Genomic DNA, 25704 nt, shown 5'->3' with positions numbered 1-25704 from the left:
AGTAAAGAACTGGTTAAGAGTCAGGATAGCTACTTCCTGAGCACTGGAAATACTTTATTTAGAAAACACCAAATCCCTTTACAGACAACGGAAGGCAAAGGAGCGAAGTACTGAAAGGCAGGGCCACCCCGCACGCTGAGGTAAGCAGACTCCTGTGTTGCAGCCGGGGACCCGGGGTTCTGGGCACAGGGTTCTAAGGACCGTCCAGAGCCACTGTCTGGCCACGTGGCTGCCCCAGCGAGGTCTTGGAGCCGCTGTCCAGCGACAGGTGTTGGCGGCCATCTCCTGTTTTTCTTGGTTTATGAACCCTAGAAATTCTCGATGATGTGGCTCACCTGGGGGGCTCTAGAACTTGTCCTGGGCCCTCAGTCCGAGTCCCCCTGACTCTGCCAGGGTTGTGCAGGCAGCCAGAAGCCAGCGTGGGAGGAGGCAGGGCTGACCTCCGTGGCCACCTGCTGCCCCAACTCCAGCTTCCTCAGAGGGGCTCAGCTTGCTCCAGGGGTTCAGCCCATGGGCACACGGCCCTGCTGAGCAGACCCCTGGCCCAGCAGTGGGGCTGTGGCTGCTGGTAGCCAAGGGGACACTGGTGGCTCCCGAGCTCTGGCAGCGAGAGCAACCGCAGGAGCATGTCCTGTTCTGCCTTCAGGAGGCCATGGGGACCCCCTCAATCCCAGGGCCACACACTGGGTGGCTTCAGTCACACACTTTTCAGGTGAATCACCCCGAATTCCGTGAGCAGGGCCACGACGAGGAAGGCAGCATAGAAGAGCAGCAGACAGACGCCGTAGGCTTTGCTGAGCTGGAAGCACTGCAGCGGGACAGCGATCAGGGAGAAGGTGAGGCTGAGGCCTAGGGCGCCAGCAAGCACCCAGCCCAGCAGTCCGTCAGGCTCCAGCTGCAGGGAACAAGAGGGCTGTGGCCAGCAGATTCCTGGCTGGGGCAACGCTGGACGTAGCCTGCCACTGCACTTCCAGACTTGAGCAACACAGCGGCAAGCCCCGTCTACCTGAACTGTTCACCCGCCTGCTTCTCCCGGCCTCCACTGGGTGCCATGGAAACACAATTCCATCGGCTTGGCTTGGTTTTGATCCTGGGGACAATCCAGAGCCTCTGCACTGAGCTAGGCCCCCAGGCCTTTTTTATTTGAGACAGGGTATTGCTAAGCCACTCAGTGGCCCAACCTGGGCTGGAACTTTAGTGAAGTTTATCAGAAAATCAGACAGATGAATGGGGACAGATGGTAAAGTAGGGCAGCGAGGTGTCAGCAGAGTGGAGGGGGAGCTCGTGGCCCACTCTGATCCTTTCCCATGTCCTGTGTTGGAGTCTTCACGATGAACCTGAGCAAGTGTGTGGGTTCTGAAGGAAGGTGGCTGCGCTGCTGTGCAACTATTTAGAGCTTGCTGCATGCCAGGCCCTGTGAAGGCCCTTGTGCTGCTGTCACATAAAGCAGACACTGCCTCCATGGGCAAGGTTGGCACCCATGCCAACTCCCAGACCCTAGGGTTGGGGGGCTGAGGAGCAGGGCCGGAGGTTCCAGGTAGGGGCTTCTAGATGACAAATTCATGTCCAGCCAGACCTGAGTGTAACTTGACTTAGCTGGGTCTGGCGGGGCACACCTGTAACCCCAGAATTCAGGAGACTGAGGCAGGAGAATGGCAAGTTCCAGGCCAGTGTGGGCAACTTAGTGAGATTCTCTCAAGTAAATAAATAATAAAAATTAAATTAAAAAAGCAAATTGTGTTTTTCAACCAGCAGTCACCATGGACATCGACTGCATTGTGTCTCACATCTGCCTTAGGTAATTTAACCTCCAGAGCATCCTCAGCTCCCCACCAAGGTGTGGAAATGCACACGTATGCACACCATAAAAGAATAGCAGTGGGGGCTCTAAAGCCTCATTATTTGGAATTGCCTTTAGAATCCCTAATGAAAAGGGACCTATTAGGCCGGAAAGAGTGTAAACAGCATTGGCAGAGGGTGTTTACCTTTCAGAAAAAGCAAACTTTTCAAGCTCTAGGTAGCTATTTGCCTGTGGGCGTGGCCCATGTAAATCTGGGTAATTACCAGTTCCGCCACCCGGGGTCTATTCTGGACCTGGATGCCTCTTGGTGACTTTGTCCCCGTTAATCAATCAGCCAGCCGTCTTTGAGCCTCCCAATAGTCAAAGTGCTGTAGCCTGGGGAGGCTTAAAACCAGCCCCTAGGCCACTTCACTGGGCTTAATCCATTTCAGTCTGTCTGGATTGAGGTCCTGCAGAAGAGAGCTTGTGCTGGGGACGGGACAGCCAGCTTGCAGCCTGGGGTCCAATCTGCGATGCACAGGTTTGGTTTGCCCTGTGCCACACGTGAGAACATAAAGTTCACCGAAGAGTCTTGCTTTCGTCTCTCATCTGGCTGCAGGAGACTCTGAGAATCCCCCACATTTCCATACCTGCCAGGTCCCTCCCGCTTGGAGTTTTCGTAAGTCAACTTGCAAGAAATACATTGTTTTCAGTTCTTTGCAAACTATTTTCAATTTTCTACAAAGCAGACTTGTCACAAGTTCAGACAAGGTCCCTTCACCATGAGATGTGAAGGGTCCCAGGGGGTGAGGTGGGAGGAGACAGAAGAGCCCCCCCTCCCCACTGATGCCACTCACCTTGACCTCCGGGCTGCCCCGGGCAGTCTGCAGCAGACAGCCCAGCCCCACGCCCACCAGGAGATCTTCGGGAGGCTCAGGAAACTTAGCGGAGCAGTTGCCCTAATCTGATGGGGCCACAGCCCCTCCTGCTGGGCTCAGCCTTGGCCCTGGGGCTCCCCCAAGAGGAGCCTGGCTGTGCCCACTGCCCGCCCCTCCAATGCCCCACCCGGGAGACCAGATCTAGGGGTGGCCTGAGTGGGTGTTGATCAAACAAGGTGCTTGGCACCAGCCAGGCACCGTGGTGCACAACCATAGTCCCAGTACTCAGGAGGCTGAACCAGGAGGATCCAGAGTTCCTAGGCTACGTAGTGGGTTTGAACTCAACCTTGAAGTCTTGAACTCAGTGAGATCCTGACACACGTGGGTCACCGCCAGCCCGCCAACCCCAAGAGTTGCCCAGGGCCCCTCTGTCCCACCCAACCCAAGTGGTGAGGAGAGGCCACAGCCCTGAAGCTGCCACAAAGGGTCCCCTGGGCCTGGGAGTGTCACACAGGCTAGCCAGAACCATGTCACTGGTCAGCTGCTGGCATCGCCTCTGGAGTTTGTATTTAGTAGCCACTGATGGGCACTGCCCCTGCATACCTGACGTGTGCTGGAGACCGCTGGGCGCTGTGCCTCCTTTTCGTTTGGCCAAGCCCCTGCAGGTTCTGAGATGCTAGCTCTCCCTGGCTTTCCTATGCAAACCGGGATGGCAAACAGCCCCTGGGCCAAACTAGCAAACAGAGTCCCACCTTTTCATTTATCATTGTGTCCCTGTTTGTTTTGCAGCACTGGGGATCCAACCCAGGGCCTTCACACTATATGCTACACCCCTGGCTTTTTGAATTTTTTTTTTTTTTGAGGCAGGGGTCTCACTAAGTCACTAAATTGCTCAAGCTGGGCTCCGACCTGCAGTTCTCCTGCCTCAGCCTCCCAGAGTGCACGGATTCCAGGTATGCGCCACCATGCCTGGCTGTGACAGCGCCACACACCAAGGCCAGATGCCAAGATTCCCTGTCACTGCGTGTGGCCCTGAAAAGGATACTGAAGATGATGCCGCCGAAGCAGGCGGAGAACGCCATCCTTGGGTAACCCTGGCGGGCCAGCGTGAAGTCCGAGAAGGCATCTGCAGGGAAGAGGCCTTGAGTGGCGGGTGGCTTCCCTGGCCCAAAGGCTGCCTGGGCCTGGCACTAGCCAGGAGCAACTCTGGGTGTGGTACAAAGTATAGCTACCAATTTTTTACACAAGCCCCCTCTGCTGCTAGCACTTACAGCACCTCTCTGTGGATTAGGAAACTGCCCAAAAGGTAAGCAGAAAAAGGGCTAGGATTTAGTCTCCCTGTCTCCTTACCTGGATGCTCTGGGGCAGTGCACAGCCTGGCCAATGGTGCCTGGCTGCTGGAGCTAGACAAGTGTTTATGTGTGGATGTGTGAATCCCTGTTTGTTACACACCCATGGACACATCAAGCACGAGGGGCTCTAAAATGACAGTGGGCCCCTGGCACATTCTGAGGGTAGACCCAGCTGTAGCTCTGGCTCGGGGACTGGAGAGACATATTGTGATGGTGCCACCCCCGGGGGCCAACCCAGCCCCAAGTCACCTCCAATGCTGTTTCCCCAGGCCAGCAGCGTAAGCCCTAGGACCGTGTTGCTCAGCTGGAAGACAACACCCAGGGACCGCAAGATGTTCACCACCTCCGTGGCAGCTGCATTGATCCACAGGGCACTGGTCAGGAAGCCCAGGAAAGCAAAGAGCTGCGGAGGGATGGGCATCAGGTGGGCCGAGGGCTAGCCCACTGGGCACAGCTTCAGCTCCTCCTCAGTAAGAAGGATACAGTTCCTACCCCCCCACCCCTGCCCAGGTAGCTGACAGCACAGAATGAGCTGATATATACAACTGGTGCTCACATATAATATGTGCTCAGTTAAAGGTTAGCAAGATACTGTTTTTCTTTTCTTCCTTTTTTTTGAGACAGGTTCTATGTAGTTCAGACTGGCCTTGAACTCACTATGTAGCCCAGGCTGGCCTCAAACTCACGGCAATCCTCCTGCCTCAGCCTCCTAGAGTGCTGGGATTATAGGTGTACATCATCATGCCTGGCTCCACCCAAGAAAATGTAGACAGATATTCACAGGAGTACTTGTTCATAACAGCCAAAAAGTGAACAAAAGCAAATGTCCACAGACAGATGGAAAGACAAACAACCCATGGCGTGTTTGTACAACAGAAAGTCACTTGGCACAAAAAGGAACAAAAGGGCCTGGGGTGAGCTCAGTGGCAGGGCACTGGCCTCATGTGTGGTGCCCTGGGTTCGATCCTCAGCAGCCCCACCTGCCAAAACACAAAAGGTGCTGGGTGTGGTGATGCAGGCTTGTAGTCCCAGCAAGTAGGAAGCTGAAACAGGAGTCTCTGAGTTCAAAGCCAGCCTGGGCTAACAGAAAGACCCTGTCTCAAAAACAAAAAAGGAAGAATGAAGGACTGACCCATGCTACAACATAGATGAGCTATGAAAATATTGTAAGTGAAGGAAGCCAGACACGAAAGGCCATTCCATATGATTCCATTAATCTGCCATGTCCCAGATGGCCAAATCCACATGGACAGAAGCGGGCTCCCAGGGTCTGGGCCTTGGGAGGAAGTGCTGAGCAGCACCAGTGTCTCGAGGGCACATAAATAAATGTCCTGCGGTCACTGTGGGACTGCGAGTCACCTCAGTAGGGAGCCCCGAGCAGGTTCGAAGCCCTCCACGGGGTTTAGGTCTGGTTCCGCCGGGGCGGGGGGAAGTGGTCCCGGCCCCACGGTGCCCTCCAGAGAGCGCAGGGCTCTTACCCAGTGGAGCCTGGGGGGCGCCCAGTTGGAGGTGGCAAAAAAGGTCACAGACGCCAGGCCGGTGCCGGCTACCACCACCACAGCCCAGACGGGCACGAGGCCACCGATCTCATAGACGCCGTCTGTGAACAGAGAGGCAGCTCCAGGTACTTGGCCCAGGCCCACAGAAGCCAAATGCTGACGATATTGTGTATTTTTGTTGTTTTAGCTTGGTTTGTTGACATAGGGTCTCACTATGTATTCCAGGCCGGTCTGGAACTTGCTGTGATTCTCCTGCCTCGGCCTCCCGAGCGTGCGCACTGCACCACACGGGTGTGAAGCGCCTGCTGTAGGCCCCGCCCTGGCCTCCGTGCCCCGGGGGTACTCACAGGCCCCCGACTGCAGCGTCAGGACCACGACCACAGGGCTGACGATCAGGTGCAGACAGTTGAGCGGCCGTTTCCAGTTCTGGTCGTCCTTGTCCGGGTCCAACACCGGCACGGTGAGGAGCAGCACGAACTCCACCGGCAGCTGCACGGGCGGGCGGGGCGGGGCCTCCTCAGAGCCCACCCCACGTCGGGACGCGGGGCTGCACCAGGATGCGAACAGAGCGTCCCTGCCTTTCCCGGCCTCCAGGGGGCGCCGCTCCCTTAAGACGGTCCTTCAGTTGCTGGCTTAGCCCTGCCTTCACCCTCCATCACGCTTTTTTATTTTTATTTTTTACAATACTGAGGACTGAAGCCAGAGAGTGCCGAACCACGTCCCCAGCCCTTCTTAGTTTGTATTTTGAGACGGGGTCTCAGTAAGTCATTAAGATGCCCAGGCTGGGCTTGAACTTGGGATCCTCCTGCCTCGGCCTCTGGGGTAGTGGTTACAGGTGTGCCTGGTTCCTGCCTCCCTCTTTCCCAGCGAGGACGCCCTGATTACACTGGGCCGACCCAGAAATCCAGGGGAGGCCCCCACCTCAAAACCCTTAATCACGTGCAGAGTGCCCTGTGCCACATCAGGCAGTGTGTTTGGGTCCTAGGATTTGGACTTGGGTGTCCTCGGAGGGCCGTGTCCTCGGAGGGCCGATGTTGCCCTGCTCACACGCTAGCCCTGACAAGCACCTAGGAACAGCAGCTGTAATCCAGAAACAGCCCAGAGAGGTTAAGGATCTTGTCCCCAGCCACACAGCGGGGTACAGGCAGCTGGAATACAGACCCAGCTCTCTGACTCCGCACCCTGTGTATTTAGCCAATATCTAAATGAGTAAGAAAGCTGGGCGTGGTGGCACATGCTGCAATCCCAGCGCTCTTTGGAGGCTGAGGCAGGAGGATCCCAATTTCAAGGCCAGCCTGGGACAGAACGAGATCCTTTGCTGTGGCCTCTGCTACCCAGAAAGAACAGGTGCCTCCTGGCCCCAAGAAGGAGACACAGGCAGACCTGAACCATGAGCCAGTCTGAATTTTTTTTTTTTTTTTTGAGACAGGGTCTCACTATGTAGCCCAGGCTGGCCTTGAACTCATAGCCATCCTCCTGCTGAGCTTCCCAAGTTCTGGGATTATGGGCATGCATCACTACTATGCCCTGCTGGTCTGAACTTTTAGAGTCACCCTTGTCTATTCATATTGGCTCAGGTGAGGAAAATCACTGTCATCATACATCAGTGAGACTGGGCTGGGCATGGTGGTGCACACCTGTCATCCCGGGTACTCAGGAGGCTGAAGCAGGAGGATCATAAGTTCAAGGCCAGCCTGGACAACTTGGTGAGACTCTGTCTCAAAAATAAATAGGGAGCCGGGGATTTAGCTCAGTGGTTTTGCCACCTGCTGTGCAAGCACAAGGACCCGAGTTCAATCCTTGGTACCAAAAAAATAAATGAATAAAAAAAATAAAATAAATAGGGCTAGGGATGGAACTCAGTGGTAGAGTACCCTTGAGTTCAAGTCCCAGTATTACCAAAAAAAAAAATCTATATGATGGAGGAGGCATATTTGTTACCCAGCATCACTTCAGCAGTAACTGTCTAATACAACCACTCCAGAGCACAACACTGTACCATTATCACTGTCTTACAGGGAGGAAACTGAGGCCCAGAGAGGTTGAGTGATGTGCCCAAGGTCAGTGTAGCCAGACCTACTGTGGGGTGCAGGCACTGCTCACCACTGCTCCTGAGACTGAGGAGGCCTAAAATACCCCCCCGGGGGTCTAGGCTAGCGAGCAACTCCCTCCCATCATAAGGTCTGAGAGAGACGAGCAGAGCTGGAGCAGGGGAGGAGGCCACCCGGGAATCTGGCTCCAGGTCCTCTTCATACCTTGAGCACCTTGAGGACCCTCCAGGACACCGACTGGCTTCTCCACTTCCGGGAATCCAGGGGGTTCAGGGCCCGGGCCAGAATCTGCACTGTGGTCTCCTGGTAGAAGAGTGGCCGGTATTCGTCACCTGTGTGCATGGACGGAGGGTGTGGCAGGGCTGGCTGCTTCTGCAGGGTGCCCTCTGCCCACCGCACCCCTCTTCCCAGTGCCCTGTAGAAGGCAGAAACCCCGGCCCAGGTAGCTGAACTCCCCATGTCCTCTCCCCAGCAGGACCCAGGCCCAGCCTCACCATAGTCATAGCTGCTGGTATTTGAAGACATGGGGTCCTCTTCCGAGTCCGACAGCAGCTCTGCAGGAGACGGCAGGGGATGAAGGGGGTTTAAGGCAGGTCCCCCAGCACTGTGCTGGCCAGGCTCCTTTTTTTGAACAGGGTTTCGCTATGTAGCCCATGCTGGCCTTGAACTCAAAGCAATCCTCCTGCCTCAGCCTCCCAAGTGCTGGGATTACAGGCGTGTGGCACCACACCTGGCTGGTGTAGATGTTTGTGAGTGCATGGATTTGTTTCTGCCTAAGTGTTTGCTGTGTATTGTCTGTGTACATGCACATATTATATTGTGTTGTACATATCTGTGCAAGTGTATACTGTGTATTTGTGTGTTGTGGACTGTTTGTTGTATTGTGTATTTGTATATTTGTGTATTTGTGTGTGTGCCTGTATTCCCTCAGCTGGGTCACCCTGCTGTCAAGTGGAGGGGGAGCCACGACCCTGCTGGAGGGAGGGGAAGCTGTTGGCATAGACAAAGCAGAGAGGGGACCAGGCTGGGATGCCGAGTTGGGGCAGCAACACCTCCAGGGCCGTGGGTGGCAGAGGGGTGCTGTCCTCTCCCCTCACCTGGTGTCCCCGGCATGGAGTAGACCAGGGATCTCCTGCACTGCCATCGGTAGATCCAGGTGCAGAGGATCACAGTGAGGACGTAGAACACGTACAGGCCTAGGTAGGCTGTGACATGGTGCATGTGTCACCAAGCAGTGTCCTGGCCGCAGGGCCCGGGCACAGGGGCTGACGTGCGGGGTCTCGGCCTGAGCCCCCGCTCCTTCCTCCGCCTGCCTCGGCCCTGAAACCCAGCATCCAGGAGACCTCCGGGCTGGGCAGGGGTGGCAGGACACAGTTTGGTACCCTCCCTGCCCTGGGGCCTGGCAGGCGGTGTCCTGGGAGGCTTCAGCTCAGGCCCGGTCCCTTCCCCAGCCCTCCTTCTCTGCACTGGGTCTCAGCGTCCCTTGCTGTGTGTCTACCCTCTGCGCAGGGCGCCCTGCTTTCTGAACCCCAGCCCAGCAGCTGCGGCTCACCCAGGGCCCAGGCCAGCGTGACCCTGCCCAGGTAGAGTGCGGTGAAGGTGAGGAACACGGCCGTCAGGTAGAAAGCGATGTCCCTGAGAAAGGGCCTAGAGGCGGCCAGGAAGGGGCGCAGGATGGTGATGCCTCCGGCCACCACGGTGGTGACCAGCACGCCGGCACCTGGAGGACAGCGGCCAGGTTGGCACCCTGCACCCCCACCCACCAGGCCCCCACCCGCCGGGCCACACGCACCAAACAAGGCCCCAATGGCCAGGCTGGCCGTGCGCGGGTCTGAGAAAGCCACCAGGGCGCTGAAGATGTCAGGGGCGCCGTTCCCAAAGGCCAGGAAGGTGACACCATGGGGATCGGGTCAAGGAGGGATTCGTGCAGGGGCCCCACTGGGCCACAAGCCACCCCTGTACCCAGCCTCCCCTGTGCCTGCGCCCTGCGGGGAGTGGGAGCCCAGGCCGAAGGATACTGCCACGTTGTGGGACAGCTTGAGGGTGGTGGCGATGGCTGACAAGTTGGGGCAGAAGCTGCAGAGGAAAAGTGGACAGTGAGGGCTTCCACAGACTCTGGCCCTGCCCCGTGTTCTCCAAATCCAGAGCCCAACTCACAACTTGGCCGCGGTGACGCCCAGAACCAGAAACAGGTACAGCAGCCACAGGACCTGGGCGGGGAAGGAAGGGGACAGGTGAGTCCCTGGCTGGGCACACGCAGCTCTCCCCAGCTCCTGGGCGGGAACGCACATAGAGGGTGATGGTCAGGGGCAGGAGGCTGGGCGTGAAGTGGCAGAAGATGCCCTCGAGGTAGTCCAGGTAGCCACTGTTGCTGTGGCAGTTGGGGTTCGAGCGGATGAAGCTGCAGCGGTCAGAGACGTTGAGGCCGCACACGCTGCGACACTGCGGGCAAGGAGGGAGAGGATGTCAGGGACAGAGTGCCCAGGGCTGGCGGATCAGACCCATGTAAGCAATTGGACAAACTCCCTTCAGCCTGTCCCCAAGCTCCTCGAGCCCTCCAAGTACCAACTGGACAGTTTTATTTTTAAAAACAATCTTGTGGCCAGGTGAGGTGGTGGGCAGCTGTAGTCACACCACTTGGGAGGCTGAGGCAGGAGAATCTCTGAGTTCAAGGCTACCCTGGGCTAGATATTGATTTCAAGGCCAGCCTGGACTACACAGAGAGTTCAAGGCCAGTCTGAACTACATAGGCAAGACCGTGTCTCAAAAAACCCAAACCGTACCTGTAGGGAACAGGAGAAGGGTGGTTACCAGAACCTCTGCAGTGAGTCCTAGTCTCCTGCGAGCCACAGCAGCACACGGCGAATTACAGGAAAGGTAGACAAAGGAGAAGAAGCTGAGCTTTGGGTCTGATCAGTGCTGCTCTGGGCAGCAAAGACAAAAGCCCCCTAGCTTGCAGCACTTTTTATTCAGTCCATGGGGAAACAGATGTAACAAGTGAAAGTGCAGAGTTCAGTACTTTACATTGGGATAAACAAGGTGTAAAAAGACTGGGGGCCAGTGGAAATCTAAGAACGATGAGGAACTATGCAGATGAAGATTTGGTTCCTCCCTGGCCTCTCCAGCAGGTGTGGTCTTGTCCTGGAGCAGGACAACCTCGGGGGATCACCGAGGTCTCAGTTGTGACCTGAGGCCAAAATGCAACTATGTCTGGAATGTAGGCAGGAGAACTAGGCCGACTCAAATGATTTTTCCCTAGAATTATGTAGCATTGCTCCCAACTCGTACCAAATCAAAACAACCCCAAAGCAACAACAAAAAGTTTGTGGCCAGGAGTGGTGGTTCTCACCTGTAATCCCAACTACTTGGGAGGCTGAGACAAGAGGATCCCCAAGTTTAAGGCCAGCCTGAACTACACAGTGAAAGACCTTGTCTCAAAAAAATGAGGAACAACAAAAACCAAACAAAACTTGTGTTTGACATTTACACAAGTAATTCATGCACTCAAGTTTCTTTCAAAAGACATACTTTTTTTCTTTCTTTTATTATTATTTTTTTTTGGTCCTGGGGATCCAACTCAGGGACACTGTACCACTGGGCTATATCCCTGGCCCTTTTTCATTTTGAGACAGGGTCTCACTACATTGCTCAGCAGATTTTTTAAAAAAAAATTTGTTGTTGCTGTGGTGTGTTTTTGCAGAGCTGGATATAGAACCCAGGGCCTCATGTATGCTGGGCAAGGATGTAGCTCTCTTCACCAGTGAGCTACATCCCCAGCCCAAGATTTCTAAATTTTCCCTTCTCATTTCTGCCTTCCATAATCTCTCACTGTTCCTCAGGCCTCCCACCATGATCAGTTTGAAGCACATCCTTACAGACATTTCTCAGTTCTATACATTTGTATGTAAACCCTACTATTCAGTAATCCCAGCACTCTGGGAGGCTGAGTCAGGAGGACCCACAAGTTCGAGCCCAGCCTTGACAACTTAGCGACATAGCAAGACCCTGACTCAAAATTTAAAAAAAAATCTTTTTAAAAAAATACTGAGGATGTAACTCAATGCAAAAGTCCTGGGTCCAATACCCAATATGGGGGGAAAAAAGAGTTCACCTTATATTTCTCTTTTTTTTTTCCTTATGCTGGGGATGGAACCCAAGGCCTCATACAAACTAGACAAGTGCTCTACCACTGAACTACAGCCTCTGGCCCATCTTAAATCTCTTGTTTCTGCAATTAGCTTTTACATTTTGCCTGTCATATATTGATATACATAACATAAACACATAATATAAGCCTAAACATACTGAGCAGTGCTATGAGTTTAAAATGTATGTGAATTAATCTGCCCAACACACTTTCCAGGAAGTTGCTGCTATTGGGCTCATTATACAGTGGAAGAGACTATGGCCAAGCCCCAGGGTCCACTCAGGGGCAGTCACATTGGAACCCAGGAAGCTGGAAGTGCTAGGGCTGCTGTTTGTTGTTGTTATTGTTGTTTTCATTTGGTTGGTTGGTTTGGTTTCTTGAGACAGGGTCTTCTATGTAGCCCAGGTTGGCCTCGAACTTGCAGCAATCCTCCTGCCTCAGCCCCCTGAGTGCTGAGAATACAGGCGTGCACCACCACACGGGGCTTTTTGTTTTGGGTTCAGGGTCTTACTAAGCTGCCCACGCTGGCCTCAAATTTATGATCCTCCTACCTCAGCCTCCCAAGTGCTAAGACAACAGGTGTGTGCCATTTCGCCCAGCTGGAGTTGCTGTTCTTGTTGTTTCTGTGGCACTGGGGATTGACCCCAGAACGTTTTCACTGAGCTATATCCCCAGTCCTTTTTTATTTTTTGAGGCAGAGTCTCTCTAAGTCACCAAATTGCCCAGGCTGGGCTCAAAGGGGATCTTCCTGTCTCAGCCTCCCAGGAAGCCGGGCTCCTAAGGCTCTCCCCTGCCTGCCTGCAGTGTTTTCTGTCAAAGCAGCCATGGCTTTCATGCTGCTCTTCAAAATGCTGAGGAGGGTTCGGGGATGTAGCTCAGTGGCGCAGTGCCTTCCTGGCAAGTGCAAGGTCCTGAGTTCAATCCCTCATACTGCAAAAAAAAAAAAAAAAATGCGGAGGAGGCCAGGTGTGGTGGCACACACCTGTAAGCCCAGCACTTGGGAGGAGGCTGAAGTAGGAGGATTGCTGTAAATTCAAGGCCAGCCTGGGATATACATAGTGACTTCAAGGCCAGCCTGAACTACATAGCGAGATCCTGTTTCCAAAAAATGCTGAGGATACACAATGGAGATATGCATTTCCCTGCGGTGACCGTGTGAGTGTGACTCATTTCACAATGTTGCCACAGTGAAATTCCTTACATGGGGCTCTCAGAGACAATTCTAGAAGTGAAAGAGAAAAGTCTGAGGACCTTTTAGTCCGGGAGCCTCTAGAAGCAGATCCAGAGAGGCCTGGGCACGAATATGGAAGACAAGTATACAGACAGAAAAGCAAGCCATCATGGTGGTGCACATCTGTAATCCCAGCTCCTTGGAGGCTGAGGAGAGTTCCAAGTTTGAGGCCAGCCTGGGGCAGCTTAGTGACTCTGAGTTCCATCCCCAGCAACCACAAAACCCAGACAACAAATGTCCGTAAATGTGGAGAAGCTGGAACCCTTGTGCACTGCTGGTGGGAATGGCTGTGGACAACAGGACAGCAGCTCCTCAAAAGCTGACCTGGCATTCTTACTTCCAGGCATCCACCCAAGAAGCCTCAGAGATGTTTGTCTGTCCACAGCATTATTATTATTTGGTACTGAGGATCTAACTCAGGACCTTGTGCTTGCAGGGCAGATGGCAGAACCACTGAGCTAAATCCCTGGCCCTACAGCAGCATTATTTGCAACAGCCAAAGAGTTTGGGAGCAACCTAAGTGTTTATCAGTGGATGGCTGAATAAACCAAATATGGCATACACAGCCAGACACGGTGGGACATACCTGTGATTCCAACTCTTTAGGAGGCTGAGGCAGGAAGATTGCAAGGTTCCAGGTCAGCCTGGGAAATTTAGTGAGACTTTGTCTCGAAATAAAATAAAAAGGGCTGGGGGTATAGCTCAGTGGTAGAGTGACTGCCTAGCATGTATAAGGTGCTGGATTCCATCTCTAACATTGCAAAAAACAAAAATGAAAATCACACAGAAGCAAGTCCCAAATCTCTGCTACTCCCCAGCCCCACTTAGCCCCCAGCTTCTACCCAACAACACAAGTCCAGCCAGCTGCTTCCAGACAGGGAGAGAGGAATGACCCCTCGGCCTAGGCCTTGGGCTCTGCCTAGACCTTGGACTTTGCCCCAGGGGGACGAGATCACCTGGAAGCAGGCGGTGCTGCCTGGGACCACTTCCTGTCTGGGATGTGGCTGCTCAGTCACCACCAGCTTCAGTGATGCTATTTAGCTTTGTTTATTTAGCACTTGTTTGTTTGGTGCTGGGGATTGAAACCAGGGCCTCTGGAGCAGGCCAAACACGCATTGAGACAGAGGTCTGTGATTTAGGCTGCTCTTGTACTCACTATGTAGCCCAGGATGGCCTTGAACTTGCAGCAATCCTCCGCCTCAGCCTTCCAGGTGTGCACACCACCAGACCTGGCTATTTTTCTAAAACTGGAATCCATCCCTTCTGTCCACCTCCAACCCGAAGAGGCTCCCACCTGGCCTCCTGACCCCCAATCTTAGCAGAAGGGCTTTAAAAATGCACCACTTGGGGCTGAGGTGTGACTCTGTGGTAGGGCGCCCTGGGGAGCACCACAAAAAACCAGCAACAAGAAACCTAGGAGCGGCTTTTGCAGAAGCTGTTCCTGGCGCCTGCCATATTTCTTCCAGGAAGCCCTCTCAAGACTGCTCCCAGCCTAGCTAGGTCAGACGCATTAAGCTGTCACAACCCCCTTCAGGCCAGGTCTTCTACAAAGCACTGATCATGTTTTGCAATCACTCAGCTGTCTGTGGGGTCATAGACTTGTTCAACTTCCGCCTGCCCACCAAGCCCTGGTGGCCCAGTGTCTGGCACACAAGGACCCTTGTGGCTTCATCTCACCGGGTCTTCCTAAGAGGCCTAGGAGCTTGGCACCGTTGTTTCCACTTCAAATTGGTCATGCCGGTGACCTCAGCACTCTGGGAGGCTGAAGGAGGAGAGTTGCAAGTTCAAGGTCAGCCCAGGCAACTTAGCCATTTAGTGAGACCCCGTCTCAAAATAAAGGGATTGGGGATGGGCATGTAGCTCAGTGCAAAGGCCCAGGGTTCATTACCCAGTCCTAAAATTTTTTAATTTTTAAGAGGGCCAGGGATTTAGCTCAGTGGTTCCGACGCCTGCCTCGAAAGTGCAAGGTCCCGAGTTCAATCCCCGTAACCAGGAAAAAAAAAAAAAAGATTTTCCACTTCAAAGATGAGGAGACAGCAACACAGAGAGCCAAAGTGACCGTTCCAAGGCAACAAAGCACCATGCCAATGGCTTTGGGCTAGCTCTGGGTGACAGTTACTGGCCACAGCTCCAGTAGAAATAAATTGCTCAATGGATCCGACGAAGCCTCTTCCTCTGGCTCCTTCTCACTTCCTGCCCTCCCTCCTGCCTCCCCCAGGTCTCCAGGGTCAGCCAGGGAGGACCAGGAGACGCTCCCCAGCTGGCGACAGGGATGAGTCAGCAAGGCAGGGCCTCCTCGGCCTCCAGGAGCGACTTCCTGCCACAGCGGCCCCCGTACCGGAAGTCCCCTCCCCAGACCCCAGGCCAGCTACCCGTGCAGTAGATGAAGGTGGTCCACTCTGAGCCCCACTTCCTCTTCCCCAGCCCCAGGGAATCCCTGAGCACCGCAGGGTCAGGGGTCAGGCTAGACCCGAAGACAGCCAGGCAGGGGAGGAAGCATCCTGACCACGGGAGCTGTGGTGAGCTGGGAATTGCTGGCCTCACTGAGACGCCTGATTACAAACACCCTACACTCTCTGCAGAGAGAAAGAAAACTGCTGCAGCCAGCTGAGCCCACACCTGATATGGCCATCGTTTTGCAGCCTCTGCCAGATGGGCAGTGGGGAGCCCTGTGGGTGAGACCCAGCTTGGCCACCAGCTTGCTGTGTGACTTTCAGGCAATCCCTTAATGTCTCTGGGCTTCGGCTTCCTCAGCTGCACTGCAGCTTCATCAGACCTGCTCTGGCCACTGACACCCTGATGTCACATATGTCCATGGCCCAGTGTGGGATGCAGACTGCCAAAGTCTCCTGGTTCCATGAAACGGCGAACAATGAAATAACTAGGAAATCAAAGAATCTTTCCACTTGTTAGTTAGTAGCTATCAAGAAAGGACTGGGATTTTATACTCCAGATGCAGTCCCCAGATGTCGTCACCCACAGCCAAGGCCACCTCCTCATGCAAATGTAGCCCCTGGGGGGGTCACAGAACTGACTCATTCTCTTGGGCCATGCTCAGGTCATTGATGGGCCCCAAAGATCCAAATCCCCGGAACCTGTGAACACGTCACCTTCCATAGCCAACTGTGATTCAGTTGACGAACTTGAGATAGGAAGATTATTCTGGATTGACTCGGCCCAAGGGAATCCCAAGGACAAGAGGAAGAGCCTTCGATCCCAGTACTTGGGAGGCTGAGGCAGGAGGATCATTCTGAGCTCAGGGCCAACCTGGGCCATGTACTGAATTCAAGGCCAAGTGCACATCAAGAGTGGGAAAGACAGGGAGGCTGCTCCCCCATATATCCTCCAGAAGGAACCAGCCGGGCCACTGACCTTGATTTCAGCCCTGAGAAACCAATTATGGCTTCTGACCACTAGAACTGTAAGATAACAAGTTTGTGGGTTTGTTTTGTTTTGTTTTTTGAGACAGTCTTGCTATGTAGTTCATGCTGGCCTCCAACTTGTGTCGATCCTTCTGTCTCAGCCTCCTGTGTGTTGGGATTACAGGCCTGCACCATCACACCTGGCTAAATCTTTTCTATGGAGAGCCAAATATTTCCCCTTTTCCAGGATGCATGACTTGATTACAGCATGAAAGAAACTGCAATATGTAAAGGGCAGGCTCTGCCCACAAACTGTAAATGATAGGCACAGCTGTGTGCCACCCCTAGGAACAGCCCCAGTTGGTATAGGGCCCCACACAGCCTACGCGATGTGGCCCTGTTACCTCTCCTGCCATGCTTTCTGGATTTTGCCTGTGAAAAATATCATTCTGCTCCTGTCCCAGGGCCTTTGCACCTGCAGGCCCTTCTGCCTAGACTGCTCTTCCCCGACATCTTCATGAAGTATCCAGGTCAGATTCAAAACACCACCTCCTCAGACAGCAAAAGTAGCTGGCCCTCCAACTCTTTCTACCACATCCCCCCCGCTGTTTTGTTTTGTTCATTATCAGCTGAAGTTATCCTGTGGGTTTCTTTCCTTTTCTTTTTTCCTTCCTTCTCTATTTGGATTTTTAGGACGGGGGCTCACTACGTAGCCCAGGCTGGTCTTGAACTCATGATCCTCCTGTCCCAGCCCAGTGTATTTATTTCTTGATTTGCTTCATGAAGAGCATAAGCTCCTCAGGGGCAGGGACCATGATATCCCCAGGCACACAATAGGTGCTCAATAAATGTCTCAATGGGGCCGGGGATTTAGCTCAGTGGTTCCGGCGCCTGCCTCGAAAGCGCAAGGTCCCCAGTTCGATCCCTGGTACCAAAAAAAACCAAACAAACAATAAATGTCTCAACAAACAAGAGGACCTGAACTCCCCTGGCTTCCGGGCTCCCAGGACAGTGGTGGGACCTGCAGAAGGTCAGCTGCTCGACTGCTGGGAGGCAGCAGGATAGAGAGGACGCAGGCCACAGCCCAGCCCGGCCACCTCCTCGAGGCCACCTTCGTGTCCCTGAGCTTTGGCGTCCTCATCTCTGTGCAAGCTACTGTGGGTGGCACTGGTGAGCCCCGGCCCAGCTGGCTAATAACCCGGACTTAACCTGGCCAGAGTGGGCAGATAACCTGGCCAGAGTGGGCAGATTCATATCCTTCATATCCACCGCTCCCCCCCCCCGCCCTTGCCTGAGGCCACAGAGGAAAGCCCAGCCCCCTGCTGCAGGGGACTCCCCAGGGATGTCTCTTTTATTTGTTTGTTTGGGGTTTCTGAGACAGGGTTTCTCCATGCAGCCCAAGCGGTAATCCTCCTGCCTCAGCCTCCCAGGTGCTGGAATTACAAGTGCACCACCACACCCGGCTGGCTCCACTTTCTCTCCCCCCTACGCTCTCCTAATCCATTAGGAGGTCCTGCCTGTGGTGCAACATTTACTCCAAATCCTCCCTCTCTGTTCTGGCCTCCTCACCTCCATGGGGGTAGGCCCCTCACTGGTCTCCTGGCCACTCCCCTCTCCCCTCTCAATCCATTCTCCCTACGGCAGCCAGAGGTCACTTAAAGATATAAATCAATTTCAGCATCCTGCTGCGAAACACCCATGTAAATCATTCTCACCTCCTAGGCTTAGCCCCAGAGGCCTTCGTGATATGGCCACCTGTGCCTCTCCACCAACAGTCTTCCATTCAGTCACCCAGTCCCTGCCATTCTATCCTCCTGGCTGTTCTAGAAGCACATGGGGCTTGCTCCTGCCCCAGGGCCTTTGCACTTGCCACCCTTTGGCTCTTCCCCCAGGCATCTAAGTGACTTCCTGTCTCTGTGCAGGGCTGGGTGCAGGGTCACAGAGGGCACCAGAGACCCCATCCTGCAGTAGCTGGACACACCATCCCCCTGGTTTCATCTACTCTCCACAGGGTACTTAGCATGCCAGCACCTGCTTGCTCAAGTTTACTTCTGCATTTCTTTCTAGGAGCAAGGTGGAACCCAAGGCCTTACACATGCTAAGGAAGGGCTTCACCACTGAGCTACATCCCCAGACCTTTTAAAAATTTTTTATTTTGAGACCAGGTCTCCCTAAATTGCCCAAGTGGAGCTCCTCCTGGCTCAACCTCCCAGAGAGCTGGGATTACAGATGTGCACCACCATTCCCATGCCTTTTTATTTTTGTATGTTGGGCCAGGGTCTTATCAAGTTACCTAGGCTGGTCTCAAAATTGAGATCTTCCTGCCTCCGCCTTCCAAGTAGCTGGGATTATGGTCAGACACCACCGCACCCAGTTTAAATTTACTTCATCACCATGACGGCAAGGAGTCTCTACTGTTCCCTGGCACATTTCAGGCTTCAGCTCTGTGCCTGGCTCTAACTAGATGCTTGATAAACTCCTGTTGATGGAATGAATGCCCCCTCCCAACCCCGGCTTCCACCCTGGACACTCACATCCACCGTGGGGGTCCAGACGACACCTGCAGCAGGAAACCGAGGAGCCCCTGTGGACGAGGCCCTCACCCTGGACGCTGCCTCTGCCATCAGCAGCACAGAGAGCCAGCTCAGCAGCCGGCGTGGGTCCAGCCATCCACTGCCCATCGGCCACAGGCCTGGTCTTCAGCTGCTTCCCTCCCAGAGTTCTGCTTGCTCTGGGGTTCAGGAACTGCAAGGTGGGAGATGGGGAAGCTGTGTCACCAAGGGGCAGGGACCCAGCAAAAAGGCCCAAGACTTGTCCTGTTCCCACAGCTCCAGCCCAAGAAAGCCAAGCACCAAGCAGAAACCTGGGTGGGGGAATTCACGGGGTTCCCCAGCAGCAAGCAGAGGCCTGTCCTTCCCCTTTCCTCTGCACCCACTGGGGAGACGAATATGGGAAGTGGCGGTGGCGGGTGGGATGGGGAGCCCTCAGAACACGGGAAACCTACTTTGGGGTGACTTGTCCTGTTTCACAGCCAGCAGAACAGTGCATGTGTGCGTGTGTGCCTTGGGATTAAACCCAGGGTCTTCCCACTGAATTAAAATCCCCAGCCCTTTTCATTTTTAAAATTTGAGACAGTCTTTAAATTGCCTAGGCTGGGCTAGCATTCGAAGTCCTCTTGCCTCAGTCTCCCAGAGCGCTGGGATTACAGGTGTGCACCTGCCTCAGAGCAGTGCTGTTGTTGATCTTGGAGTGAATGCAGCAAGTTGCATGGATGACCTCATGTAACCCCCAGGTATTACCCCACTTTACAAATGGGCAAACTGAGGCAGAGCCACTACCAGCCATGCCCCCCTCACCCAGCCCTGAGGACAAAGCTGGTGACCACACTGCCCTCGCTGTGCTGCTTCTACAGAAGAGCTCAGAGGAGCTCTGTGAGCTGCCCGGAGCCACACAGCAAGGCAGTCACGACAGCTGCAGCTCCTCTGTTGGAGAAGGGGTCCAGGAAGTGAATTAATTGGTCAAGGCCACACAGGTGCTGGCAGCAGAAAGGACCTCTGCCTCCTCCCTCAAGGCCAGTGGGAAAAGGGTTCATTTTTTCTCCAAATGATTTAAAGTGAGCCAGGTGAGAAGGTAAACACCGGTAATCCCAGCACTTGGGAGGCTGGGGCAGGAGGGCTGCAAATTCCAACCCAGCCTGGGCTACATAGCAATACTATGTGTCACAAAGCCAAAAGAGGGAGGATTAAACTGGGAAAAATGTGTCTCTGGTAAACTGATTTGTACACTTTCCCACATGTTCTACACTGAGTATGTTTTATTTCTGCAGTCAGGAAAAACAAAATTCATAAAACAATGTTTTGGGGCTTTTCCCTTCTTTTATTTATCTATTTTGGTACTGGGGATCAAACTTGGGACCTTGCCCTTGCGAGGCAGGCGCTGTGCCACTGAGCTGCAGTCCTGGCCCCTTTTTTCGTAATTCTTTGCCCACACATTTCCCAATGTCCTGGCAGCAGAAGGGAGTGGGGAGAGGACAGGAGGGACCGGAGGGTGCCTGTCCCACCTTGCTCCTCACCTGCTGGGCCCCGGTTCTCCTGACGACTCCACGTGCAGGCCCTGAGGCTCCACTTGGCAACCTGTGGTGGACTGAGAAACACTCGCCTCAGCCCCTGAGACCTGTGCTGCCTCGGGGAGCTCAACCCACCTCTCTGAGTCCGATCCTCCTCTGCGAAATGGACACAGACGCTGGGGGCGCGGAGCACACAGCGCTGCACCCACAGAGCCCCCACTACAGACCCGGTGCACTTTTTGCCTCTACTGGCCCCCGATTTCTTCTTTCTCTTTTTTGAGACAGGCCCTCGACATGTAGTCCTGGCTGGCCTTCAACTCAAGAGGATCCTCCTGTCTCAGCCTCGAGCGTGCTGGGATTACAGGCGTGAGCACCACACCCTGCAAGCCGCCCCGTTTCTTTGCCCCGTTTCTTTTACTCACCTCTGATATTTATTGCGCTCTTCCCGCATGCGTGACCCTGAGGCGGGCGAACACTGGGAGGGGACGAAGGAACCGGGCTGCGCTTTGGAGGGAGGGCGTCTCTGACTCAGTCCTGAGGGATGTTGAGAAGTTAAACTTTGGGTGCGGATGGGAGTGCAGGGCGGCTTCGCTTACCTCGGGCCGCGCTTGGAGCCTCAGATGTCGAACCCCGCCAGGACTCCAGGCCGTCCGGTCCCGTCAAGAGCCCGTGCCGCGCGACCTCGGTTCTGGACGGATCTCGGGAGCCAGCGGGGCCCGCCCAGTCTCGGCCACGCCCCAAATGGGGCGTGCTCGAGAACACGCCCACGGACACGCCCAGGGAGGCTCGCCCCGCCCCGGCTCTTAAAGGCAAGGGCTCCAGCTAGGGAGGCGGTCCCCACAGTCTTCACCCTCCCCCTCCCCTGTGACCCTCAGCTTGTGGGTTCTGCTGTCGCCATGAAAGCAGAAGCTGAAGTGAAAGTAGATGAAACTAAGTGGGAAAAGACCGCACGAGGCCAAGAGGGGGCAGTTGCGGGGCAAATCCAGGAGACTCCCTCTCTCTTTCAGAGAATGGGGTCGGGCAGAGGGCGTCAAACTGCTTCTGGGAATGAATGTGATAAGAAGAATCTGAGTGTCAGCACTTCCGGGAGGCTGAGGCAGGAGAATGGCAAGTTCGAGCCCAGCTTGGGCAACTGGACGGCAGCGCACTGGGTCTCTGTGACTTTTGTCACTCCTGAGACCTCCCCCGAGCATCAGTTTCCTTCCTGCAATATGGGGATGGCGACGGCACCCTCCTCGTGGGGTCCCAGAGCGGTGGCCCAGTTCTAAAGCCCCAAGGCCCAAGCCCGGCACGGGGGACGCCCCCTCCCCAGAAGCCCCCGCGCTCACTCTCACCCCGTAATTGCGACAGTGCTGACTGGGGGAGCCCTTCCCTGCAGGAGCCCGGGCCAGTGTTCGGAGGCCGGTGATGAGTCGGCTGAGGCCGGTGTCCGAGTCGGAATGACCCAGCCTGCGCTGTTGGGGTCTGGTAACCTGCTGCCTGGGAGGAAGCTCCGAACTTCTGAGGTTGGAGCAAAGTCCTCTGTCCCTCCTAGAGCCTCTGACCCTGGGGCTCAGACACTCAACAGGGGGTGGCCTCAGTGTCACCATCGCGGGTCAGCTGGGCCCGAAGCTCCCAGGGCTGAGGGAGGGGACAGCCCTGGGGACGGGGAGGGAGGCCAGTGGGGTGGAAGCAGCCTTGGTTCACCTTGCCCTGGCGGCCAGGGGTAGGGTTAGGGCCCATTTTCTAGACTGGAAAAAGCTGAGGTACCTAGTGCTGTGTAAGAAGCTGTCCCTGAGGGTAGACACCAAATACAACAGCATTTTATTTATTTACTTATTTATTTTTGTGGTACTGGGGGATTGAGCCCAGGGCCTTTGCACTGAGGTATATCCCCAGCCTTTTTTATGTTTTATTTTGAGATGGAGCCTCCATGAGTTGCTAAGTTTCCCAGGCTGGATGACTGGAAGTTGTGATCCTCCTGCCACAGTCTCCCAGAGTGCTGGGATCACAGGTGTGCACCACCACGCCCAGCGAGCAACATGTCTGCATTTCTGAAGGTCATGAATCAGAACAGGGCTCAGGGCGGCAGTCTGGGCTTGGGTCAGAGGGTGGCTGGGGAGAGCAGTGGGGGCCTCTCCATGCTGTCTCTCTGCGGGAGCTGGTTTCTGGGCTCCCCTGGAGCCTGATTAAATGGTGCATCAAGGAACTGCCCATGGGGCCAGAGAACAGAAGGAAGCTCTACTGCCTTATATGACAGCTGCAGAAGTGATACTGGGTCACACAGTGTCATCTCTGCCCTGGTCACAGAGCCACTGGGATTCAAGATGAGGAAACATCCCACCTCTCCGAGGGAGACATATCTGTCACATGCTAGGAGGAGAAGGTGACATCCAGATCTAGAGGGACCATAGTTGGAAAACAAGAACTGCCACCATGCCTTCATCCACAGAGGTGATGTGCAGGGTGTCTAGTTGGCATGGTGAGTAGCGGAGGGGACTGTATTTTAGAGGGAGGAGAAAGGATCCTCCAATCCTGTGCATGGACAGCAGCCTACGGGGTCACATGTGGGGTGACCTTGTCCTTGGCTTCTTTTTTTTGAGATGGTCTCACTATGTAGCCCAGGCTGGCCTTGAACTCTAGGTAATTCTCCTGCCTCAGCCTCCTGATCACTGGGATTATAAGCCTGCCCCAGCTCTATATTGAAGATTTACACATATGCTGCATATGCTGGTAACAACCCTATGGGTTGGAGCTACAGTGATTCCCCAGTTCCCCAGGGAGGGAAATCACCTGTCCCCAGCGCACCTGCTGAGAAGTGGCAGATGCAGAGTTGTGCCTAGGTCTGAATGACTCTGATTGCATCCCTTCACCACTGGAACCAGGCACCCAGGGACATAATACAGGGACCCAGGGGCAGCAGAAGCAGGAAGGGGGCCTCAAGAGGGAGGAGAAGCAGAAGTTTCAGTCTGAGGTTGGGTGTCTGGAGGGGCCTGGAGGGTGTGTGGGCCTCACTGTTAACCGAGGGAAATGTTGCTGCTGATCTTGGCAGCTCCTACTTACAATCCCTCAAAGACGGGGAGCTCACTACTCATGGTCACCCCAGGAAGAGAAGACAGTACCAGTTGTACAAGAGGGTTTTTGTTGTTGTTGTTGTTCTGGGGGTAGAATTGAGGGCCTTGCCTATGCTCGGCAAGGGCTCTCCCACTGAGCGACATGCCCAGTCCCTGTGAGAAGATTTTTCTTTTTTAGGTCTCGATGTGTAGCCCAGGCTGGCCTTGAACTCCTGATCCTCCTACCTCAACCTCCTGAGTGCTAGGATTCCAGGTGTGTGTCACCACACACCCAGCTTAGAATATTTTTATTGACACTACTAGAAGACATCTGGCCTGGACTCATCCTTCTGGAGATGAATTGACAGTTGGTCAATGCCCAGCTTCTGAGGCTTGAAAACACTGAGCCCTTCTCCCTGCCCGGAGCTCTTGTGAAGATGAGACTGTTTGGCCAATGATCTAAGCAGAAGGACATTTACTGAAGTGAGCATCACAATTCTGCAGTGGTCAGAAGCACCCTATGTGTTCAACATGAGGGGACTGGACTGAAATACTGCTCTGGAGCCAATGAACCCTCTGCTTTAGGACACAGGAACCTTTGCTTTAGGACACCGAACCTACACAAAGTATAATAGTGACAGAGCAGGCAGTCAGGTGTGGTGGCACATACCTATAGTCCCAGCAGTCAGGAGGCTGAGGCAGGAAAATTGCCTTGAGTTCAAGGGCAGCCTGGGCTGCATAGCAAGACATTGTCTCAAAACAAACAAAAAAAGTGGCAAAGGAGGATTTGAACCTATTCATACCACATAAGATCATTTGGGTTTTTTTGCAATGCTGAGATTGAACCCAGCATCCTGTGTATGCCAGACAAGTACTCAGCTGGTGAGCTGAGCCCTGGCCTAACTTGCACTTTTTTTTTTTTTTTTTGTACCAGGGATGGAACTCTGGACCTTGCGTTTGTGGGGCAGGTGGTGAAACCACTGAGCTAAATCCCCAGCCCCTAGTGTGGTATTTTGTTTGTTTGGTTTGGTTTTTTTGAGACAGGGTCTGGCTATTTAGTCTAGGCTGGCCTTGAATCCCTTTCAAAAGGGGTCTTTGAAAGGCCCCTTTGGAGGCCTTTGAATGCCTCAGTTTCTCCATCTGTGAAGTAGGGATAGCAGTTGTGGGAACTTCTTGGGTGACTGGGAGCATTCTATGACAGAAAATGTTCACAGTGAACAATTCACACTAACTGGTATTCATGCCAAAGAACTGAGCTGGGCATGGTAGCACATGTCTGCAATCCTAGCTCTTTGGAGGCTGAAGCAGGAGGACTGTGAGTCCTGCCTGAGACCCTGCCTCAAAAATAAAAAATAACAAAGGGCTGAGGACAGGAGCAACTCCTTTCCAGAGATTGGTGCTGGGCTCCCAGCTCATCAAAGGTGCAGGGATGGGGGAGGATGCCCTTGAAGTTTTAGAAAGTCACTTTGGGGCCCATCATGGGCCATCGACATACATGCACTACCCCTGCCTTACAACCCCTCTGTTCCTGTAGAGATGCCAGGCTGTTTCCTGCCGCAGACCCTTTGCACTTAACACTTACTGCTCTCTGCTGCAGGAGTGCTCTTCCCCATTATCTCCTCAGAGCTCCTTCTCCTTTAGGGTTTCTGGCTTCATTGTCTTCCCTTATTCCTACCTGACATAGTCTTTGTTAAGTTTGTCATCTGTCTCCCTCCATGGAAGGGGGTCGCGTAAGAGCCGGGATTTCATCCATCTCATTCACTGTCGTGTCCCCTGGGCCTAAGACAGGCTTGGCCCACAGTAGGTGTGCAGTTGATTCAGTTCTGTTACTGTTGCTATTGTCAACACCACTTAGTCCCGACAGAGTCCTGCATGTCAGGCAGTCTGCAGCTTGCCTCCCACACCTACGGGCACAGCCCTTATCCAGGGATTGCTCTGGACACAGCCTGGCTAGGAAAAGACCCGGCACAGGACAGTCTCCAGGTGGGTCACAGGGCTGGGCACTGTGGCATAACTCAGGCCTGGCGTGGTGCCACACGCGTGTAGTCCCAGAACTCTGGAAGGCTGAAGCTGGAGGATTGCAAGTTTGAGCCCAGCCGGGGCACCTCAGCAATTTAGCAAATCCTTGGATGTAGCTTGGTTCGAAGGCACTGGGTTGGGTCCCCAGTCCCAAGAAGAAGAAAGGACTAATTAAATGTAACAAAATATTAGCAATTGATAACGAGTGTATGAGCTTTATTCTCTCAACCCGTCTCCAGATGAGAAGATGTGCGAGGTAAAAAGCACGAGGGGAAGTGAGCTAAACT

The 25704-nt window shown here is 54.1% G+C and overlaps 2 protein-coding genes across 10 annotated transcripts in view; one reads left to right on the top strand and one right to left on the bottom strand.

Annotated features, from left to right (window-relative positions):
- Positions 1 to 9281, top strand: part of Tpcn1 (two pore segment channel 1) — a 67618-nt gene extending 58337 nt beyond the window's left edge. The window contains exons 30-31 of one of the 3 annotated variants that reach the window (XR_015446218.1): positions 85 to 140; positions 740 to 9281. The gene's annotated coding sequence lies outside the window, so the exon portion shown is untranslated. Of the gene's footprint in view, positions 1 to 84 lie in introns of all 3 variants that reach the window. The other 2 variants (XR_015446217.1, XR_002394520.2) reach the window with 2 other exon arrangements.
- Slc8b1 (solute carrier family 8 member B1) lies at positions 31 to 21111 on the bottom strand. 7 transcript variants are annotated; one of them, XM_087198155.1, is made up of 18 exons: positions 20963 to 21111; positions 20789 to 20900; positions 20373 to 20443; positions 18835 to 19045; positions 9850 to 10002; positions 9718 to 9770; positions 9579 to 9636; positions 9353 to 9458; positions 9113 to 9280; positions 8658 to 8765; positions 8055 to 8114; positions 7765 to 7892; positions 5857 to 5998; positions 5489 to 5610; positions 4260 to 4413; positions 3704 to 3784; positions 2638 to 2702; positions 31 to 895 (listed from the first exon to the last, which is right to left on the bottom strand). In XM_087198155.1, the coding sequence occupies exons 4-18, from the start codon at positions 18979 to 18981 to the stop codon at positions 698 to 700; spliced, it is 1743 nt and encodes a 580-aa protein (XP_087054281.1). In that variant the 5' UTR covers positions 18982 to 19045; positions 20373 to 20443; positions 20789 to 20900; positions 20963 to 21111; the 3' UTR covers positions 31 to 697. The 7 variants fall into 7 exon arrangements, with proteins under 7 accessions (XP_087054281.1, XP_087054282.1, XP_012927218.2 ...); XM_087198156.1 differs by having other exon boundaries at positions 20789 to 20870; positions 20963 to 21106; XM_013071765.3 differs by having other exon boundaries at positions 620 to 808; positions 20373 to 21107.
- Positions 21112 to 25704: the final 4593 nt, after the last annotated feature.

This window comes from Heterocephalus glaber, unplaced genomic scaffold (genome assembly GCF_053883595.1).
Source record: "Heterocephalus glaber isolate CG9 unplaced genomic scaffold, H.glaber_assembly_v1.0 deba00001687, whole genome shotgun sequence".
NCBI classification, from domain to species: domain Eukaryota; kingdom Metazoa; phylum Chordata; class Mammalia; order Rodentia; family Bathyergidae; genus Heterocephalus; species Heterocephalus glaber.
Note: the sequence above shows the minus strand (reverse complement) of the source record. Positions and strands in the feature narration are given on the sequence as shown.

Bases quoted from the DNA above. Each gene is read 5' to 3' on its own strand.
- Slc8b1 (XM_087198155.1), bottom strand. From the start codon at position 18,981: ATGGGCAGTGGATGGCTGGACCCACGCCGGCTGCTGAGCTGGCTCTCT. The intron at 9,637-9,717 runs GTGAGTTGGGCT...TTTCCTCTGCAG, and splicing joins GGCGTCACCGCGGCCAAGTT to CTTCTGCCCCAACTTGTCAG. The intron at 5,611-5,856 runs GTGAGTACCCCC...CTCTGTTCACAG, and splicing joins GACGCTGCAGTCGGGGGCCT to ACGGCGTCTATGAGATCGGT.